Source organism: Balaenoptera physalus (assembly GCF_965194825.1).
Source record: "Balaenoptera physalus genome assembly, chromosome: 16".
NCBI classification, from domain to species: domain Eukaryota; kingdom Metazoa; phylum Chordata; class Mammalia; order Artiodactyla; family Balaenopteridae; genus Balaenoptera; species Balaenoptera physalus.
Window position 1 is genome coordinate 70186126 of NC_138898.1, and position 19199 is coordinate 70205324.

The 19199-nt window shown below is 40.0% G+C and overlaps 1 protein-coding gene and 1 pseudogene across 3 annotated transcripts in view; both read left to right on the forward strand.

Annotated features, from left to right (window-relative positions):
• The window catches only part of LOC309644892 (acyl-coenzyme A synthetase ACSM5, mitochondrial-like), a 46611-nt pseudogene extending 42408 nt beyond the window's left edge, over positions 1-4203 (forward strand). The window contains exon 17 of the transcript XR_014268642.1: positions 1319-4203. The product of XR_014268642.1 is annotated as an acyl-coenzyme A synthetase ACSM5, mitochondrial-like (transcript). The remainder of the gene's footprint in view (positions 1-1318) is intronic.
• A 7512-nt stretch (positions 4204-11715) lies between these two features.
• LOC309645633 (acyl-coenzyme A synthetase ACSM1, mitochondrial-like) overlaps positions 11716-19199 on the forward strand; it is a 45723-nt gene continuing 38239 nt past the window's right edge. The window contains exons 1-2 of one of the 2 annotated variants that reach the window (XM_082431066.1): positions 11716-12735; positions 15768-16010. In XM_082431066.1, the coding sequence (XP_082287192.1) occupies positions 15819-16010 (192 nt within the window). In that variant the 5' untranslated portion in view covers positions 11716-12735; positions 15768-15818. Of the gene's footprint in view, positions 12736-15767; positions 16011-19199 lie in introns of those variants that run through there. The other variant, XM_082431067.1, reaches the window with a different exon arrangement.

Genomic DNA, 19199 nt, shown 5'->3' on the forward strand with positions numbered 1-19199 from the left:
AACAGTTAAGGGGTAAGTAACAAGAAAAACATCCTGAGTCTTCTGTTTCTTAAAAATAATCAGCCTAAATTAATCCTCATGCCTAAGAGACACATTTTGGGCTGGCAAATTTTGTTCCCCTACAACCCCATGCCAAGAACTTAGTCTGTGAAATTGCACTTTTTATCACAAAAACTCAACGAAGTTGTTATCCTCCAGTCTACTCAGTGGGAAAACTGAGTCTCAGAAAAACTAAGTGACCTGACCAAAACCAGGTAAGTGGTAAAGGAAAGGCTGGAGCCCAGAGAATCTGAGGTGAAAACTCAGCTGGCTGTCTACTATGTCATGTTGCATTCACCATGCTGTTTCTTCCCTGTCCTAGAGCAGCGGTCCCCAACATTTTGGCACCAGGGACCGGTTTCGCGGAAGACAATTTTTCCACGGACCAGGGTGGTGGTGGGGAGATGGGGAGATGGTTTCGGGATGATTCAAGCGCATTACATTTGTTGTGCACTTTATTTCTATTATTATTACATTGTAATATATAATGAAATAATTATACAACTCACCATAATGCAGAATCAGTGGGAGCCCTGAGCTTGTTTTCCTGCAACTAGATGGTCCCATCTGGGGGTGATGGGAGACAGGGACACCCGAAGTGTGTTGCTTATGTCCAGTCTACTCCATGATCTCGTTTTGGTGGCTGTCACTGCAGAAAACCCTGCTTCACAAAGATAGGATGTTGGAAATGGAAGCAGGCTTTTCAGTGCTTTTGTGGCAATCCCAGGATATTCCGCCTTGACTTTAATCCAGAACGTATGGAGATTTCAAGTTGTCTCAAACATACTTTTAAGGCCACCATCACTTGCGATCTCAAGCAGTTGATCCTCTTCTAGCACGGACAAAGTCGATTATTCACAAATGGGTCGCGGATCCATTCCTTCCCAGTTCGGGTGTCTTTTGTGGTGGGGAAGTAATGCTCAAACTCTTTTGAAAGCTGTGATAGGTGATCATGTACAAGATGGGAGAAAGAAGGCCCTGGCTCAGTCTCTTTCAAAATCTCTGCTAATGTTGGAAACATGTCAAAAATCCCAGTGTTCACTCGTTGCCCCCATAATTCCAGTTTGGCTTTGAATGCAGCCGCTTTATCTGCCAACTTGAACACAGTTGTCATTCTCCCCTGAAGTGACAGATTAAGTTCATTGAGCAGGCTCTGTCCTCACTCACCTGGAGCCTTCAGCCTCAAGAGTTTCCTCTCACCCTATAGCAGTTCCTCTGAGAAATCCAACCCCATTGGGGTCATGAACAGCCCACTTTGGACTGATTTTGTCCTCAACAGATGGAGTTTGTCTTGGATCTGCCCAAGATTTTCACGGGGAAAATCCAGCAGGCGAAACTTCGAGTCAAGGAGTGGAAGAGGTCTGGGCAGATCGGGGCCCAGTGATACTTGCAAGGAGTTTTACTTTGGGTCCTGCCCTTCTTCGCCTTTTATTTCCCTTTGCATCATTTGCCTTCCTCTGGGGGATATGAGATTCTTTATGATAAGATGTGATCTGATTTCTATCTTTCCTTGATTATTAGTTCAAAATCATGCCATGTTAGGAGCTGAAAAAAGAAAAGGAGGGGAGGAATGAGAGAGAGAGAGGAAAGGAGAGGAGAACAGAGAAAAAGGAAAAAATGAGAGAAAAATTAAAACAGCAATAGAAAGAAACTGAGAAATAAAAAAAGGAAAGAGGGATGGTGAGATGGAGGCAGGGAGGAAAGGTGGAAATAACTAGAGGGAAGAAGAGAAATAGAAGGAGGAGAAAGGAAGAAATGAAGGAAGGAAGAAAGGTAGGAAGGGGAAAAAAGAAAAGAAAGAACTCAATAAAATAGTAAGAGAAACTGATAAAGGAAAATGATGGAAGACAGGAAGAACAGGAGAAAGGGAGGAGGGAAGGAAACTTATAATTACTCCCACAAGTAGACAGTGACAAAATCATGCAGAAAACTGGATCTTAGGAAGGAAACAAAAGGCTATGACACCCCATCACACTCCTAGGACAAAACCTCCACACAGAGAGGTTTGTGGGTGTGGTTGGGAAATTAGAATCATCCACAAGTCACTTCAAATTTGGGGGCAATCATGACCAGAGGAGGGGAATCACCATTTACTGAGCATTTGCCAAATGCAAGACACTGTCCATGCAAGGCATTTCATAAATATTATCATGTCTTATCTCTATGTGGCATCTACAGACTTCAGATCATAGCTGTGAGAACAGTGTAGGCACCTCAAAAAGGTGTCCCTTCCTCCATGGCTTATGTCTTTTTTTTTTTTGGTATCTACTCTTCCTAGAATCAATAATAAAATCATTTTAAAATCAAGACCCTAAGGATTATCTTTGGGGAAAACAAAGAAGGGGAGAGTGATGTTGTTGAATAACAAACCACAGAGTAAGTTCCTGGGACCTCTGGATCCCAGAGCCAGGGATCCAGCAAAGGGAGAGCGGTAAGGACTATGAGGGTGTCACCTACAACCCAGAGATAGACGGTGAATCTCCCTAGCAGATTAAAGTGAGCTGAAGAAGAAAGAAAAGGGTCTCTGAGGGTCTATGATTCTTCTTCTTAAGAATACTTAGTAATAATAACAACAGTACTAATAATATCAATCACTTATAAAGTACTTGCTATGTGTCAGGCCCTATGGCAAGATACATATATATTAATCCCACTTAATGTTCAGTCACCTTTCAATTCAGGTACTAGTATTTTTTTCTTCCCATTTTACAGAGGAGGAAACTAAGATTTGGAGAGATTCAGTCATATTCCCCAAAGTCACACACCTGGTAAATGACAGCATCAGGTTCAAACACAGGCCTATATGCTTACAATGTCTATGCACCCCTTCATGTTGCTTGCCTTCTTCTCTGACCCTTCTCTGACCCTTCTCTGACACTCTGACAAAGTCTCTCTCTTAAAGTAATCTTTTAAAATATTCTCTACAAGGTGGCAGTGTAGGAAGGTCCTGAGCTCATCTCCTTCCAGGGACACGACAAATATATGCCTACATATATAACAATTCCTCTTGAAGAATACTTCAGGACTGATTGAATAGCTACTGCACATAGGAGGACCACATAGAAATAGGTAGGAGAGATAGAGACATGTTATCCATGAGAATCCCACCCCCATCACAGCAATCTGCAGTAGGAAGCAATATTGCTGAAGGGCCTGAGTGCAAACTTACCCACCCTGGGACACAGTGAAAAAACAGTTTAAAGGACACCTAGACTATACAGGAAGGAAACCCATTTGCTAACTCTAGAGCTTATGCCAAAAGGACAGGGAACTGCTGGAGCCCTCTCCAGGGTTGGAGGTGCTGGTGAGCCCTATTGTTTGAGTGTTCCTGGGACTCCCTGTGACCCATGCCTGCTCCAGCTCCAGCCACTTGCCAAGGCAGCCTTGACCCGGGGACTGCACCTAGCCAGGGCCTGCTCCAGCCCCAGCCACCCCACCAAGGTGGCCTTGGGTTTAGCACTTCCCAGAGACTTCCCTGGCCCAGGTCCATTATAACTCCAGCTGGCCTGCCAAAGGTGCCAGGTGCAAGCAATCTATACAAGGGAGGCTCCCACACAAGGCCACTCCTTCTAGACCAGGAGAGGTATCTCTTTTGCCTAACTGACAGAAACAAAAGTCAAACAAAATGAGGAGACAGAGAAATATGTCCCAAATGAAAGAACAAAATAAAATCCCAGGAAAAAAACCTTAATGAAACAGAGATAAGTAATTTACCTGATAAAGTATTCAAAGAAATGGTCACAAGGATGCTCACTGAACTTAGGAGAAGAATCAGGACCTCAGTGAGAACTTCAACAATGACTTAGAAAATATAAGAAAGAGCCAATCAGAACTGAAGAATACAATAACTGAAATTTAAAATACACTAGAGGTGGCTTCCCTGGTGGCGTAGTGGTTAAGAATCCGCCTGCCAATGCAGGGCACACGGGTTCGATCCCTGGTCCGGGAAGATCCCACATGCCACGGAGCAACTAAGCCTGTGTGCCACAACTACTGAAGCCCATGCGCCTAGAGCCCGTGCTCCTCAACAAGAGAAGCCACCGCAGTGAGAAGCCTGCACACCACAACGAAGAGTGGCCCCCGCTCGCCGCAACTAGAGAAAGCCCGCGTGCAGCAACGGAGACGCAACGCAGCCAAAAATAAATTAATTAATTAAAAAAAAAATACACCAGAAGGAATCAATAGCAGATTAGATGATACAAAAGAATGAATAAACAATCTGGAAGATAGAATAGTGGAAATCACTAAATTAGAACACCAAAAAGAAGAAAAGAATTTTTAAAATAAGGAGAGTTTATGGGTTCTCTGAGACAGCATCAAGCATTCTAACATTTGTATTATTGAGGTCCCAGAAGAAGAGAGAGAAAGGGACAGAAAACTTATTTGAAGAAATAATGACTTCCCTAACCTGGGGAAGGAAACAGACATCCAGGTACAGGAAGAACAGAGTCCCAAACAAAATGAACCCAAAGAGATCCACACTAAGACATTTTATAATTAAAATGGCAAAAGCTAAGGATAAAGAGAGAATTTTAAAGGCAGTAAGAGAAAAACAGCTAATCACATACTAATCATTTACAATACAAGGGAAACCCCATAAGACTATCAGCTGATTTTTCAGCAGAAAGTTTACAGGCAAGATATATTTAAAGTGCTGAAAGAGAAAAACTTATAACCTAGAATACTCTACCTGGCAAGGTTGGCACTAAAAATTGAAGGAGAGATAAAGAGTTTCCCAGAGAAGCAAAAACTAAAGGAGTTTATTACCACTAAACTGGCCTTATAAAAATGTTAAAAGGTTTTCTATAAACAGAAAAGAAAGACCACAACTAGAAATAAGAAAATATATAAAAAGAAAAATTTCACTGGTAAAGGCAAATATATAGTAAAGGCAGTGGATCAGCCATTCAAAAAGCTACTATGAATTTTAAAAGACAAGAGTAGTACAATCAACTATAACTACAGTAAATAATTCAGGGATACACAAAATACAAGGATATAAAATATGACATCAAAAACATAAAATATGGGAGGGGGGTTAAAAATGTAGTGCTTTTAGAATGCTTTTGAACTTAAGCAACTGTCAGCTTAAAATAGATGGCTATATATACAGGTTGATCTATATGAACCTCATGTAACTACAAACCAAAAACCTACGGTGGATACACAAAAAATGAAGAGAAAGGAATCTGAACAGAAGACTAAAGGAATCCATCAAGCCACAGGGAAGAGACCAAAAGAAGAAAACAGGAACTACTAAACAACTGAGAAACGATTAGCAAAATGGCAATAAGTACATACCTATCAATAATTACTTTAAATGTAAATGGACTAAATGCTCTAATCAAAAGATATAGGGTGCCTGGAAGAATATTTAAAAAACAAAACAAAACACAAAAACATAAACAAAAAACAAGAGCCATGTATATGCTGCCTACAAGAACCTCACCTCAGATCTAAAGACACACATACACTGAAAGTGAAGGTATGGAAAAAGATATTCTATGTAAATGGAAAATAAAAGAAAGCTGGGATAGTAATACTCATATCAGATGAAATAGACTTTAAAACAAGACTGTAACAAGAGACAAGAAAGGGCATTACATAATAATAAAGGGGTCAATCCAACAAAAGGATGTAACATTTATAAATGTTCATGTACCTAATATGGGAACACCTAAATATACAAAACAAGTATTAACAGAAATAAAGGGAGAAGTAGACAACAATACAATAATAGTGGGGATTTTAATACCCAACTTACATCAATGGATAGATCATTCAGACAGAAAATAAGTAAGTAAATGGTCTTAAATGACACATTAGAACTTAATAGATATATATAAAACACTCCATCTAAAGCCAGAAGATTATACATTCTTTTCAAGTGCACATGGAACATTCTCAAGGACATGTTAGGCCACAAAATAAATCCCACTATGTTTAAGAAGACTGAAATCATATCAAGCATATTTTATGGTCTCAAAGGTATGAAATTAGAAATCAACTACAGAAAAAAGCTGGGAAAAAAAAACACATAACCACGTGGACACTAAACAACATGCTAGGAAACAACCAATGGGTTAATGAAGATCAAAAGGGACTAAAAACACCTGGAGATAAATGAAAGTGGAAACAGCAAAAGGAGTTCAGAGCAATAGAGGCCTTCTTCAAGAAACAAGAAAAATCTCAAATAAACAGTCTAAATATACATTTAAAGGAACAGAAAAAGAAGAAGCAAAGTCCAAAGTCAGTAGAAGGAAGGAAATAAGAAAGACCAGAGTGGAAATAAATGCAGTAGAGACTAAAAACACAATGGAAATGATCAATGAACTACAAGTTGATTCTTGGAAAAGATAAACAACATCAAGAAACTATTAGCCAGAATTATCAAGAAAAAAAGAAAGAGAGCCCAAATAAATAAGGTCAGAAATGAAAGAGGAGAAATTACAACTGGCACCACAGAAATACAAAGGATCATAAGAAACTACTAAAACAATTATATGCCAACAAATTAGACAACCTAGAAGAAATGGATAAATTCCTAGAAACATGCAATCTTCCAAGATTGAATCATAATGAAATAGAAAAACTGAATAGAATGATTACTAGTAACAAAATTGAATCAGTAATTTTAAAAAATCAAAAAGCAAAAGTCTAGGTCCAGATGACTTTAAGAAGAATTCTATAAAACCTTTAAAGAAGAGTTAAAACCTACCTTTCTCAAATTATTCTAAAAAACTGAAGAGGAAGGAATACTTCCAAGTGCATTTTACAAGGCCAAAATTACCCTGAAACAAAAACCAGACAAAAATACCAGAAAGAAAAAGAAAATTACAGGCCAATATCCCTGATAAACATAGATGCAAAAATCCTCAGCAAAATATTAATAAATGAAATTCAACAGCACATTAAAAGGATCATATACCATGATCAAGTGGGATTCATTCCACAATGCAAGGATAGTTTAACATCCATAAGTCAATCAATGTGATAAAGCACATTAATGAATTAAGAATAAAAATTACATAATCATCTCAATAGATGCAGGAAAAGCATCTGACAAAATTCAACATTCATTTATAATAAAAACTTTCCAGAAAATGTGTATAAGAGGGAACATACCTCAACATAATAAAGGCCATATATGACTCACAGCTAACATAATACACAATGGTGAAAAGATGAAAGTGTTTCCTTTAAAGGAAAAGCTTAAGATCAGGAACAAGAAAAACATGCCCACACTCACCACTTGCATTCAACATAGTATTAGAAGTCCTAGCTGCAACAATTAGGCAAACAAAAGAAATCAAAGTATCCAAACTGGAAAAGAAGAAGTAAAACTTTAACTATTTGCAGATGACATGAAACTGTATGTAGAAAACCCCAAAGACTCCATCAAAAAACTATTAGAACTAATAAATGTATTCAGCAAAGTTGCAGCATACAAAATTAATACTCAGAAATCTCACATTTCTATGCACTAATAACAAACTTTCAGAAAGAGAAATGAAAAGAACAATCCTGTTTACAATTTCAACAAAAAGAATAAAGTACCTAAGAATAAGTTTAATCAAGAAGATGAAAGTCCTGTTTTCTGAAAACTATAAGACATTGACAAAGAAATTGAAGAAGACAGAAAGAAATGGAAAGATATACCATGCTCATGAATTGGAAGTATCAATATTGTTAAAATATCCATACCACCCAAAGCAATCTACAGATTCAATGCAATCCCTATCAAAATACCAATGGCATTTTTCACAGAACTAGTACAAATGATTTAAAATTTTTATGGAAACACAAAGATCCTTACCAGCCAGAGCAATCTTGAGAAAAAAAGAACAATCCTAGAGATATTATACTCCCAGACTTGAAACTTTACTGCAAAGCAATAGTAATCAAAACAGTATGATACTGGCACAAAAACAGATACATAGGTCAATGGAATAGAATATAGAGTCAAGAAATAAAACCACACTCATGTGGTCAATTAATCTATGACAAAGGAAGCAAGAATATACAGTGGGTGAAAAGACAGTCTCTTCAATAAATGGTGTTAGGAAAGCTAAACAGTTACTTGCAAATGAATAAACTCGACCACTTTCTTACACCATATAGAAAAATACACTCAAAATATATTAAAGACTCAAATGTCCATTGATAGATGAATGGATAAAGAAGGTGTGGTATATATATATACAGTGGAATATTACTCAGCCATAAAAAAGTACAAAAGCTTGCCATTTGTGGCAACATGTATAGATCTAGAGGGTATTATGCTAAGTGAAATAAGTCAGACAGAGAAAAAGACACCACATGATTTCACTTATATGTGGAATCTAGAAAACAAAACAAATGAACACACAAAACAAAACAGAAACAGACTCATAGATACAGAGAACAAATTGGTGGTTGCCAGAGGGGATGGGGGTTGGTGGGGGATGAACAAAACAGATGAAGAGAATTATAGGTACAAACTTCCAGATATAAAATAAATAAGTCACAGGGATGTAATGTACAGATAGGAAATGTAGTCAAAATATTGTAACAACTTTGTATGGTGATGATGTTAACTGGCCTTATTATGCTTATCATTTTATAATGTATATAAATATCAATTTACTGTTGTACACCTGAAATGAATATAATATTGTATGTTAATTACAACTCAGTAATAAAATAAAATAAAATATCCACCAGAAGGTGAATATACTGTGATATAATCCTCTCCTGGAGTCCACTAAAATTCACCAGAGTTTTATGTTAGGCCTAGGAGAGAAACACAATCTGCTAAGGAAAGAGCAAAACTTTCTTTTTCACAATCTGGATTTATCACTGTTGAAGGAATATCATTTAACTGACACATTCCCAAAATTTTAAATCTAGCAGATTAATCATTCTGACACTTTCAGTGTTATCTTTATCCTATAGTGAGAATGACTTTGATCATATCTCCTTACTCAGTGCCCATGCCATGATCTCCTTACCTTCTCCAGGCTCCGGAATGAGTGATATTGGGAACCCATACTTCTAGGGAAAATCTGTGACTTACTTACCCAAAGTCCAGAATGTGTCTCTCCCCACTTCATTCCATCTCCTTCTCCATTTGGCTTGTATATAGAAATCACAATATTAAGCCAGTACCTTTCAGATTGCCTTACTGTAACTACAGGCATACCTCATTTTATTCTTTCACTTTATTGCGCTTCACAGATATTGTGGTTTTTACAAATTGATGGGTTTGGGCAACCCTGCGTTGTTAGATGATGGTTAGCATTTTTTAGCAATAAAGTATTTTTAAATTAAGTTATGTACTTTTTTAAGGTATATTGCTACTGCACACAATAGATTACAGTATAGTGTAAACATAACTTTTATATGCACTGGGAAACGGAGAAAAATTTGTGTGACTCTATTGCGATATTTGCTTTATTGCTGTGGTCTGGAACTGAACCTGCAATATCTCCAAGATGTGCCTGCACAAGGAAATCACGAACTCTTGTTTTTTTCATGATGAGATAAAAATAGACTACCTCATCCTTCCTGTCTCTGTCTAGTTAAAGCCTTTAAGATGCCCCAGTAACCCTCAGAACCAAGAAGTAATGATTGTCAAGTCCCTGTGACCCAGTATATGTTGTTCATAACTTCCCTGGAAATCATTAGCTCTAGAGAATCCACAGACTAACTAATTTGTGTATGTGTTGATGGCCTAAGTTGCCCCCGGATTGCTGCAATTATCTGTAGATAGAAGGAGGATCTTACCCTGAAAAAAGATAGTCACCTCATTTGCATTCAATATTATTTCAATGTCAGGTTCAAGTTATGAAATGTCAGAAGGGGTGGTCATTATATCACATGATAAAAAGTTTGGACTTTATCTGGACAGTAATGAACTCAGTCAACAATTTATTTCTAAATGATTACCTTGGTAAGCGAGTGGTAAATGTATTAAAGGAGAATTTGAGAAATGCTTAGAAGAAGAATTCCTTCTTCTTGGAACCTGGTAACTTAGTGACTAAATAAGGCAGATAGGGTTAAGGGCAAGGAGGCACAGAATTATGATGTCTAGGTGTTTGACTAAGTAAACTGGGATAGGTGGTTGTAAGACTCTGAGAGGAATAAGTTTGGAGGCAGGAACACAGAATTTAATTGTGGTCATGTTAAGTTATTTATGCTGTCTATGAAATACTGAGGTTAGTGTATATTTAGTAATCAGCTGGATATTTAAGTTTGAACTCTGGGGGAAGTAAAGATTTTTAATGTGGTTAGGAAATTATTGAGAGAGAGAGAGAGGGAATAAATGGAATGAGAGAAACTGTTGGGTGTGGATGAGTCCTTGGAGAACAATACTTTAATAGAATAAAGAGGAAGAGAATCCTATGATCAATACTGAGAAAGAAGACTCAGAAAAGGCAGGATGTGATAACAGAAAGGTAGAAGAGAGCAATGAAAGGGCTGACTAACATTGCTGTTTAATTTTAGCTACCCTTAATTAAAACTTCAGTCCACCAAAAGAGCCAGTCTGCCTACAGAAGGAGACAGAGAGGGGGAGGAGTGAGCAGGGCAGGACATTTGCTCAGAAGAGCAGGTATATTTTCAGACTCTAAGATCTGGCTTTTTGATGGAGTCATGACTTTTTTCAGTCATTCTTCTCTACCCACCCATGGGCACCATTCTATCGTCCATGTCCCACCAGGGCCCAGGTACTCTGAAAAGAAGAGGGTCCTGGGAGAAGAGAAACAGAGACCCCTGGGGCTGTGAGCTGGATATAGAGCCTGTCCCACAATTGGTTTGGGAGGTCCCCAGATGTCCCAGCAAGCCCCACAGAAGGTATGAGAGAATGTGATATCTGAAATGTGTAATGCAGAAAGGGCCCTACAGAGAGCCAGGCTGATAGAATCTCTGCCATATTTTGATGCTTCTATCTCCCTACACAGTTACCAGGACTATTGAGTCAGAAGAAGATTATAGAGAACTCATAGCAGCTCTTAAATGCCCTAGACCAGAAGTGACTTGTGTCACTTCCACCTGCAGTTCCTTGTCCAAAAGTGGAATTCAATAGCCTCACCCTAACTACAGAAGAAGCTTGGACATGAGAGAGACGTGCACATGGAATCTTTAGAGAATTCTACTGTATCTGAGGCACAAAGGGATACTAAACTCGCTCAGTGTCCCAGAGCTGGTAACTGATAAAAGCTAGACTGAAACCCAGGCTGCCCGGCCCCAGAGCCTGTCTTCTTGACCACAGTGCTGGTGTAACAGTTCCACACGGGAGATCTACTGAGATCCAGAGGGCACCTCGTGCACTCTTCCTCCTGTCCCCACTCTCTTCTCAAAAGTGACCACCTCTTCTGCTTGAGTAACAGGGTGTTTTGTACTTCATAATCCTTAGCTTACTATGGGCAGTTACCTAGCCCTGCCTGCTTACTTGCTCCTCTCCATAAAATAAGAGTCTATCCTGAGCAAGGATTCACCATGAATGCATCGGCCAGAAAGAGCAAGACCCACCCCTCAGAGGCCAGGCTTGCCCCTCCGCCCTAGCAGGGGTGTTCTAGCTGTCTCCAGCAGTCTTTGGTGGTGGCTTGGAGCAGAGGTATTTTTCTCCTTGGTTCAATGGAGGTTGGGAGGCAAAAGGTGCTGGGAAAGTTGCACCAGGATATTAGACATCTGCCATCCCCTAACAACTCCCCAAAATGGCTCTAGAAGAAAACGAACAGTACCAGCCACTACTTGTGACAATCTGGACTTATCCAATGCAACATCAGTGTCAACCCAGTGTCTACATGGCTGGGCCAGGCACGCTGCAGACTGTACATTGTGCGAACCTTTCAAAGATCCCGTGGGACAAATCTTATTAACAACCACCCACTCCTCCACTTTTCAGATGAGAAGACAAAAGTTAGAAGAGGTAAACGGCTTGCCATGGGCCATCTTATAAGTGTCTGTGCCAGGATTTAAGCTCAAGACTTTGGGATACCAAAGACCCTGCATCTTGCCAGTACACCACACTGTTTCTCTTAGAATCCCACGTTAATAAAAACAGGCAACATTGATTATGCCAGCACTGTGCTATGTGCGTTTCATGAATTATTTCATCTGATACTAACAATGACAACAACAAAGAGCAACCACAGGAAGTAGGTGTCACTATTGGCACTCCCATCTCATAGATAAGGAAACTGAAGTGTAGAAAAAGGAGGTCCACGAAAGTCAAAGAGAGGGTAAGCGGCAGACCTGACACTTAAACCCAAATCTCTCTGCCTCGGATCACAGGCTTTAACTACTAGGCAACGCTGCCACCTGGCTGTCATTTAAACGAGAACATTGGAGACCTGGGACTGGGAGAGGGGAGCAGGTTAGCTACAGAGAACTTGTGAAAGTGCTCCATTTGGCTTTATCTGTTCATTCACAACGCAAGGCCTCCCTACAATAATTGGAGATTACTTTATATAGTTTGTTTTTGTAACCGATTTTCTCTCCATGAGGGCTTGTGATGGCTTTCTGACCTGTTATACGTGAGCATCTCCTCCCCCTTCTGAATCATTCAATTCCTGCCAAGTTTTCCACCCCAGCTGTGGCCAGGGACCAAGTTCTGTTTTGTGCACAGAGAGAACTGAACTTCTGATCAGAGAGAACTGAACCCGCAAAGTCCCCATCCAAGACCTAACCCAAGTGTTTCCTAGACAGTACCAGGTAAGATGGAGGTGAATGACAGCTTCTTTGGGGGGGGGGGGGTTGTGTTTATATGTGTGTGTTTATCTGCCACAGGGCAGTAAAGTATATACTGAACTTAAAATCTGAAGACCCAATTTTAAATTCTGGCAGTGCCACTTACAGACCTTGAGCATGTCTCTTAACTTCTCTGACACTTCTTTTCCTTTACTGCAAAATGAGGATGGTGATATCGAGAAAGAGGGCTCAATGGGAATATACATGTGATATGCCTAGCACCGTGGCTGGCACATGGGTGATTAATTTAATGTTAGACAGCTCTGAATGTGGTGGGCTATGGGAGGAGGGTACCGAGAGGGGTAAAAAACACCCAGAAAATAGCCACTGGAAATTGACACATTCCATTATGCAGAAGTTTGTTCACGGTATATAAGGTGAATGTCTTTTATTAAAAAATATGTTTTTAATATCTAACAGGGAAGGGGTTGGCCTCAGAATTTGCTGGGAGTTAGAAGGCACCTCAACATTTATTGAGCCCTTATTCTGTATCAGACTCAGTGCTGGCTAAGTGATTTATATTGACTATCTTGCTAATCCTTGTGGAAGCCAGATAGTGGGTATTACTACTATGCCCTCAAGTTTGGAGACATGAATGGTGGTCAAGATCGCTCAGCTGGTACCCAGTGGAGCCAAACCTGGCTCTGTAACTCTAGGATCCCCTATAACACGCTAAGGATGTTGCCTCATAAAATAAACAGCTTTTCAGTCCAAATGCTTGTGAAATTAAAGCTCTGTTGCAAGAACGCATCAAGGCACTGTGTACCAGTCATATGGGATTAGGGTCCATCTAATGACCTCGTATTAACTTAATACCTCTTTAAAGATTCTATGTCCAAATACAGTCACATTCTGAGGTACTGAGGGTTAGGACTTCAACATATGAAGTTTGAGGGGACACAATTTGGCCCATAATAAAGGATTAATTAATTTCCTCATTATTTCTCTTGGTGTCGTTTTGGTTTTTAGCCACTTATTAAGGGGTTGTTTGCACTGTCCTTGAGTATTTCAAGGAGGATCCTGCAGTAAACACCTGTGTATAAAAATAGCAACTGAGTCTGGTTTCTTGCTCTCATTGAGTTCATGCCTGTGGAGAGAGGTATTTGTTGGAAAAAATAGCAGGCAGATTTTAGAACTAGCTCTGCTACTAAACTTGCCTTGAAACCTTGGGGAAATCCCTGTCCCTCTGGGGATGTTGGCCTAGAATGGGGGTTTTAAGCTCAAATGTTGACAAGAGCTGGATAGGTACAGTAAGTGCAGAAGCAAGTAGCTGTAACAACATAGGGAGTAGTGGAAACCCTGTTGAATTGGACAACATTCCATTTAATTTTCAGCTCCAACCAGTTGGTGCCAGGTTGAAATAAAGGCCCAATGTTGCCAGACCTTCTGAGTTTTCAAGAGAAATCTTCAATTCACATTTTAAATGAAATGTCCCAAATTTTAAATATTGGCAATTCAAATTTTTTCCACCAAAGGATGAGGGTCAAACGTCTGGGCCAGCTGATTATCTTAGGGTCTTTCTTCCCTTAAGTGCTCTGATAAAACAAAAGACAGTACTATTGATTGACAGGCACTAAAAAGGAAGGGGACATACTTTAGTTCATGTGGTCTAAGGATCCACAAAGACAAGGAAACTCTAAGGGATGAAGCTTTCACATATCTGTCCTCTTTTCTGCAGACAGTAGCAGGGTTCTGAGGGCAGCATCAAAATTAATTGGGGTTAGGTTATTACGAGTCTAAACAGGTTGAAAATAAATTGAGTCAAGTTTTATTGATCTCTTTTATGGGTCTATTGTCAAACAGTATTATCTTATTGCTGAAACAGGGGGAGGAGACTTAATTGTTTGCAGTGATGAAGTGCTTGAACCTCAGAGCTATTTGTGAAGTGGCTTTCTTCTCACAGAACAGAAGTTCTAGCTTAAACCAATTTTCCCAATCAAACTTCAAGAAGCATCCTAATAAATGAGCATTCTGCTCCCATGTTAGAAGCATTTGTTGGGATCTGGAGTGGCAAAGAAACTTTATTTCATAGGTCAAGTGATGGATTGGTAATAGCTACCTGGAATGCTGTCCTGGGGAAAACCCCGAGGCCAGATCCCGGTCCAGTAAGGAGGGTGCTGTGATATTAGCCTCCTCTGTCCTGAGTGTGGTGGTGCATAGTTGTCAATATTCTTAGAGTCTCAAGTGACAGAAACCCAATCTCAGGCAGGAAAAACTGTTGGCTCATAGAATTCAGGACAGGATATTACCAAGAGAGGGGTAGAGATGCAGACGGGCCTCAGGAACAATAGTTCTGAACCCGAGACTTGCATGCCTCTGAGATACTCTCTGCCCCTTATTTCCATGTCTCTGAAATCTTCCATGTTTTCTTCACTCATGCAGAGCAGTTATCTCCACATGACAGGAATTATAGCCACTGACAGTTTCCAAAGTGTACATTTCATGGCTTCCACCAAGGAGAGACTGTCTTATATACCCTTTGGTAACAAGCACACACACACAAATTTTGGAGAGGGATTATGATTAGCCCAGTTTGGATTAAAGAATCATGGGAAACGACTGCTCAGCTCTGGACCAACTTTGAACAAGGGGTGGAATCATCTAAATATATGTTAGCTTCCATGAGAACCATACATTTGGGTCCGGTGGGAAGAGAGGTCTCCAGAGCAAGGATAACATGTGGTAGAGGACTTTCAAAATGATGAGTTTCTACCAAAAAGGGGGTGGCTACATGGCCGCCATCCCAGGGGGTAAAAAAAAGAGAAGGAGAAGACCCTCAGAAATATGTGCCAACCTTATCTGGTAGTTATAGCCCCTCCCCATCATTTTTTGCCTCATCTGGGAAGAGAAATCCCCACCTTAATCAGTAAGTTGTGCCTTCCAAATTCCAGTGAGCTTAAACAAAGTATCACTCTAGCAGTTAACCAGGAACGTGCCTTCATTTTTGGAAGAAATTCCTGCTCCGATGACCAACCTACTAGCCATCTCCTCCCAAGGCAGGTGGTGGCCTGAGAATTCTGTGCCTGCTTCCTGAGGACTGCTCCACCATGCGACGGCTGATGAAGTTCCGGGTCCTCTGGGACATCCACAAATCCCGCTGTGGCTTCCACCCTGCCCCTCAGCGCCTGCGCTGCCAGTCTTTATCGGGAGCTGGAGCCCCAAGATGGAATGACTATGACACACCCGAGGAATTTAACTTTGCAAGTGATGTACTGGACTACTGGACTCAAATGGAGAAGGTAAGGAGGCACCCATGATGGGGGGTGAGAACAGGACTGACCTCTTGCTCCTCGTAGGTTGAGGGTCACAGAACTAAGAATGGCTTTTGGCTAAGTTTACAAGCATCGTGGGAAAAGCTTAAGTTTTGGGCTTCAATTCTCAGCCTGGACATTTCCTTAATTCTCTGAACCCCAGTGGTTTTATCTGTGAAATGGGGATAATCTCATTTAAGAAACAAGACAGCAGGTAAAAGTATCTGGTACACAGTCAGGTAATTGTGACCAAGTGTCAAGTTCTAATCACAGGTCAGCAAGTTGATGTTGGTCTGAATTCTCACCTTCAACTACTGGAACTGTGAGTCTAACTAGAATTCATCTCATCACACTTGGGCTTGACTTCAGGCTACACCGAGAGGGAGGGTACAGGCAACCTGACTGTGCACATGAACATCTGACCATGTAACAAAATCATGTCATCTATCTTCCTATGAGGATGGCAAGTACATCTGGAGTCTTCCCTGTCAACTACCTACTTGAGCATGTGGCTTTAGGGTGTGTCCAGAGAAACCTGTCCCTGTGGTCTCTGCAGAAAAATGCACGTCCTTGGTTTGTCTTTTACCAAGAGACAGACCAAGAGAGGAGCAGTGGTGACACTAAGAGTTGGGGTCGACAGTGGGTGGTGTTCCAACTACTAAGTCCCAGCTGGTAATGTCCACATTGTGAAAACCCACTGAACACTGTCTTTGTACAGAAGAAAGAATTCACCTGAGATGGACTCAGAGAGTTGATGTATTTTTAATTTCCCATGAACATACATTCATATGTTAGTATTCAAAGCTTACATGCCTTTCATAGGGACTTTTTTCCTACCTCCATCTTTTTCCTTTTTCTGAATTTCCATAATAACTCCAAGGAAAATAGAGCCCTCAGTTATGGAGAGCATTTTTTTTATGTGCCATGTCAAGCACTTTGCACTTAATATTCTGATTAGATGGACATTTTAATTATCCCCATTTTCCAGCTAAGGAAACTGAGGTTCCAAGGGTTCAAATAACCTACAGAATTCACATACCTAATAAGTGAAGGAGCAGGATTTGGGTCCAGGCTGTCTGATTCTATAATCCACTGTTTAACCTGGTCTCACAATCTGATGATGTCCAAACATCTCTGCCTTCAGACTACAAACTGACTTTCATCACTGCCCAGACCAAAACTCTGGTTAGACTTTTTGAATCATAAGAAATGGCTGGAGAGGCTATCGTTTTTTTTCTGCATTTATCTTCATAAAGTCCTTATTAGTTCACACATCAACCCCTGGAGATTATCACCATGTAAATATTTGCCCAGGGAATGCCCCGTCTTTGTTGGGTCATTGTCAATTCCTCCATATCTCCAAACTTCTCCTACCCCCAGCACCTCCACCCTATTTACGTTCATTCTCACAACAGTTCTGATCTGTCTGTTTCTACTTTTCCAACTGCCTTGATCACAATCAGTGTCTCTCTAGTGACGTACGGTGTCTGACACCTAGCAACCCCTCAGTACACATTTGTGGAATACATTAATTTTGAAACTTGCCTTACGAGCACCGTAGGGATTGATGTTGCTCCCATGGAAGACCTTCTGGAGGGCGTGTGCCACCACAGTCCACTCTGGCTTTCTGTGCCTCCCCTTACGACTTAACAAGCATCATTCAGAAACTGATCCGTAGCCTAATCAACAACACAACCCAAACCATAACAAATAGAATTTATTTTGACTCAATTTTCAACACATTTTACTTATTAAAAATGTTAAGTTAGAAATCCAACATTTTAATGTAATTTTTTTTTAGCATAAGCCAGGCAACATAGGTCCAGGGGTAGAATATAGTCACTCATTCAGGCCATCAATTTATAACCCCTGACTATCCTTGGGAATTAAACTCTATATTACTCTAGGCTCCAAGGATACTACACTCCAATTGATTCATGGAGCAGCCTCCCAAATCTATTCATGAGAGGTCACGTTCATGTCCAAAATCATTCATTCTGTCTCTTTGATACTGCATTCATTCATTCAGTTAGGATTTAGTGAGTACCTAACATGTGTTTTCGGGATACAAGTTTTTTACCTCTTCGGTTAGAATTATTCCTAGGTGTTTTATTCTTTTTGATGCAACTGTAAATGGGATTGTTTTCTTAATTTTTCTTTCTGATAGTTAATTGTTAGTGTATAGAAATGCAACAGAACCCACACAGTTCAAACCTGTGTTGTTCAAGGGTCAACTGTATTTGCTTTATGTATTAGGTGCTCTTATGTTGGCTGCATATATATTTACAATTGTTATATCTTCTTGTTGGATTGATTCCTTTATCATTATGAAATGTCCTTCTTTGTCTCCTGTTACGCTCTTTGTTTTATTTTTTTATTTCTATTTTTTTTAATTTATTTTATTTATTTATTTTTGGCTGTGTTGGGTCTTCGTTGCTGCATGCGGGCTTTCTCTAGTTGTGGCGAATGGGGGCTACTCTTCGTTGTGGTATGCGGGCTTCTCATTGCAGTGTCCTCTCTTGTTGCGGAGCATGGGCTCTAAGAGCACAGGCTTCAGTAGGTGTGGCTTGTGGGCTGTAGAGTGCAGGCTCAGTAGTTCTGGTGCCCAGGCTTAGTTGCTCTGCAGCATGTGGGATCTTCTAGGACCAGGGCTTGAACCTGTGTCCCCTGCATTGGCAGGTGGATTCTTAACCACTGTGCCACCAGGGAAGCCCTGCTCTTTGTTTTAAAGTCTATATTGTCTGATATGTGTATTGGCACACCAGCTTCTTTTTTTTTTTTTACTTCCATTTATATGGAATACTTTTTTCCATCCCCTCACTTTTTCAGTCTGTGTGTGACTTCAGATCCGAAGTGAGTCTCTTCACAGGATATAATGGGTCTTCTTTTTTTTTTTATCAGTTTACCTACTCTATGTCTTTTGATTGGAATATTAATCCATTTATATTTAAGTAATTATTGCTAGGTACGTACTTATTGCCATTTTGCTGTTTTCTGGTTGTTTTGGTAGTTCCTTTTTTGTTCCTTTCTTCTTTTTTTCCTCTCTTCCCTTGTGATTTGATGACCATGTTTAGTATTATGCTTGAATTTCTTTCACTTTTCTGTGTGTGTACCTATTATAGGTTTTTGGTTTGTGGTTATCATGACATATATATATATATAATGTGTGTGTGTGTG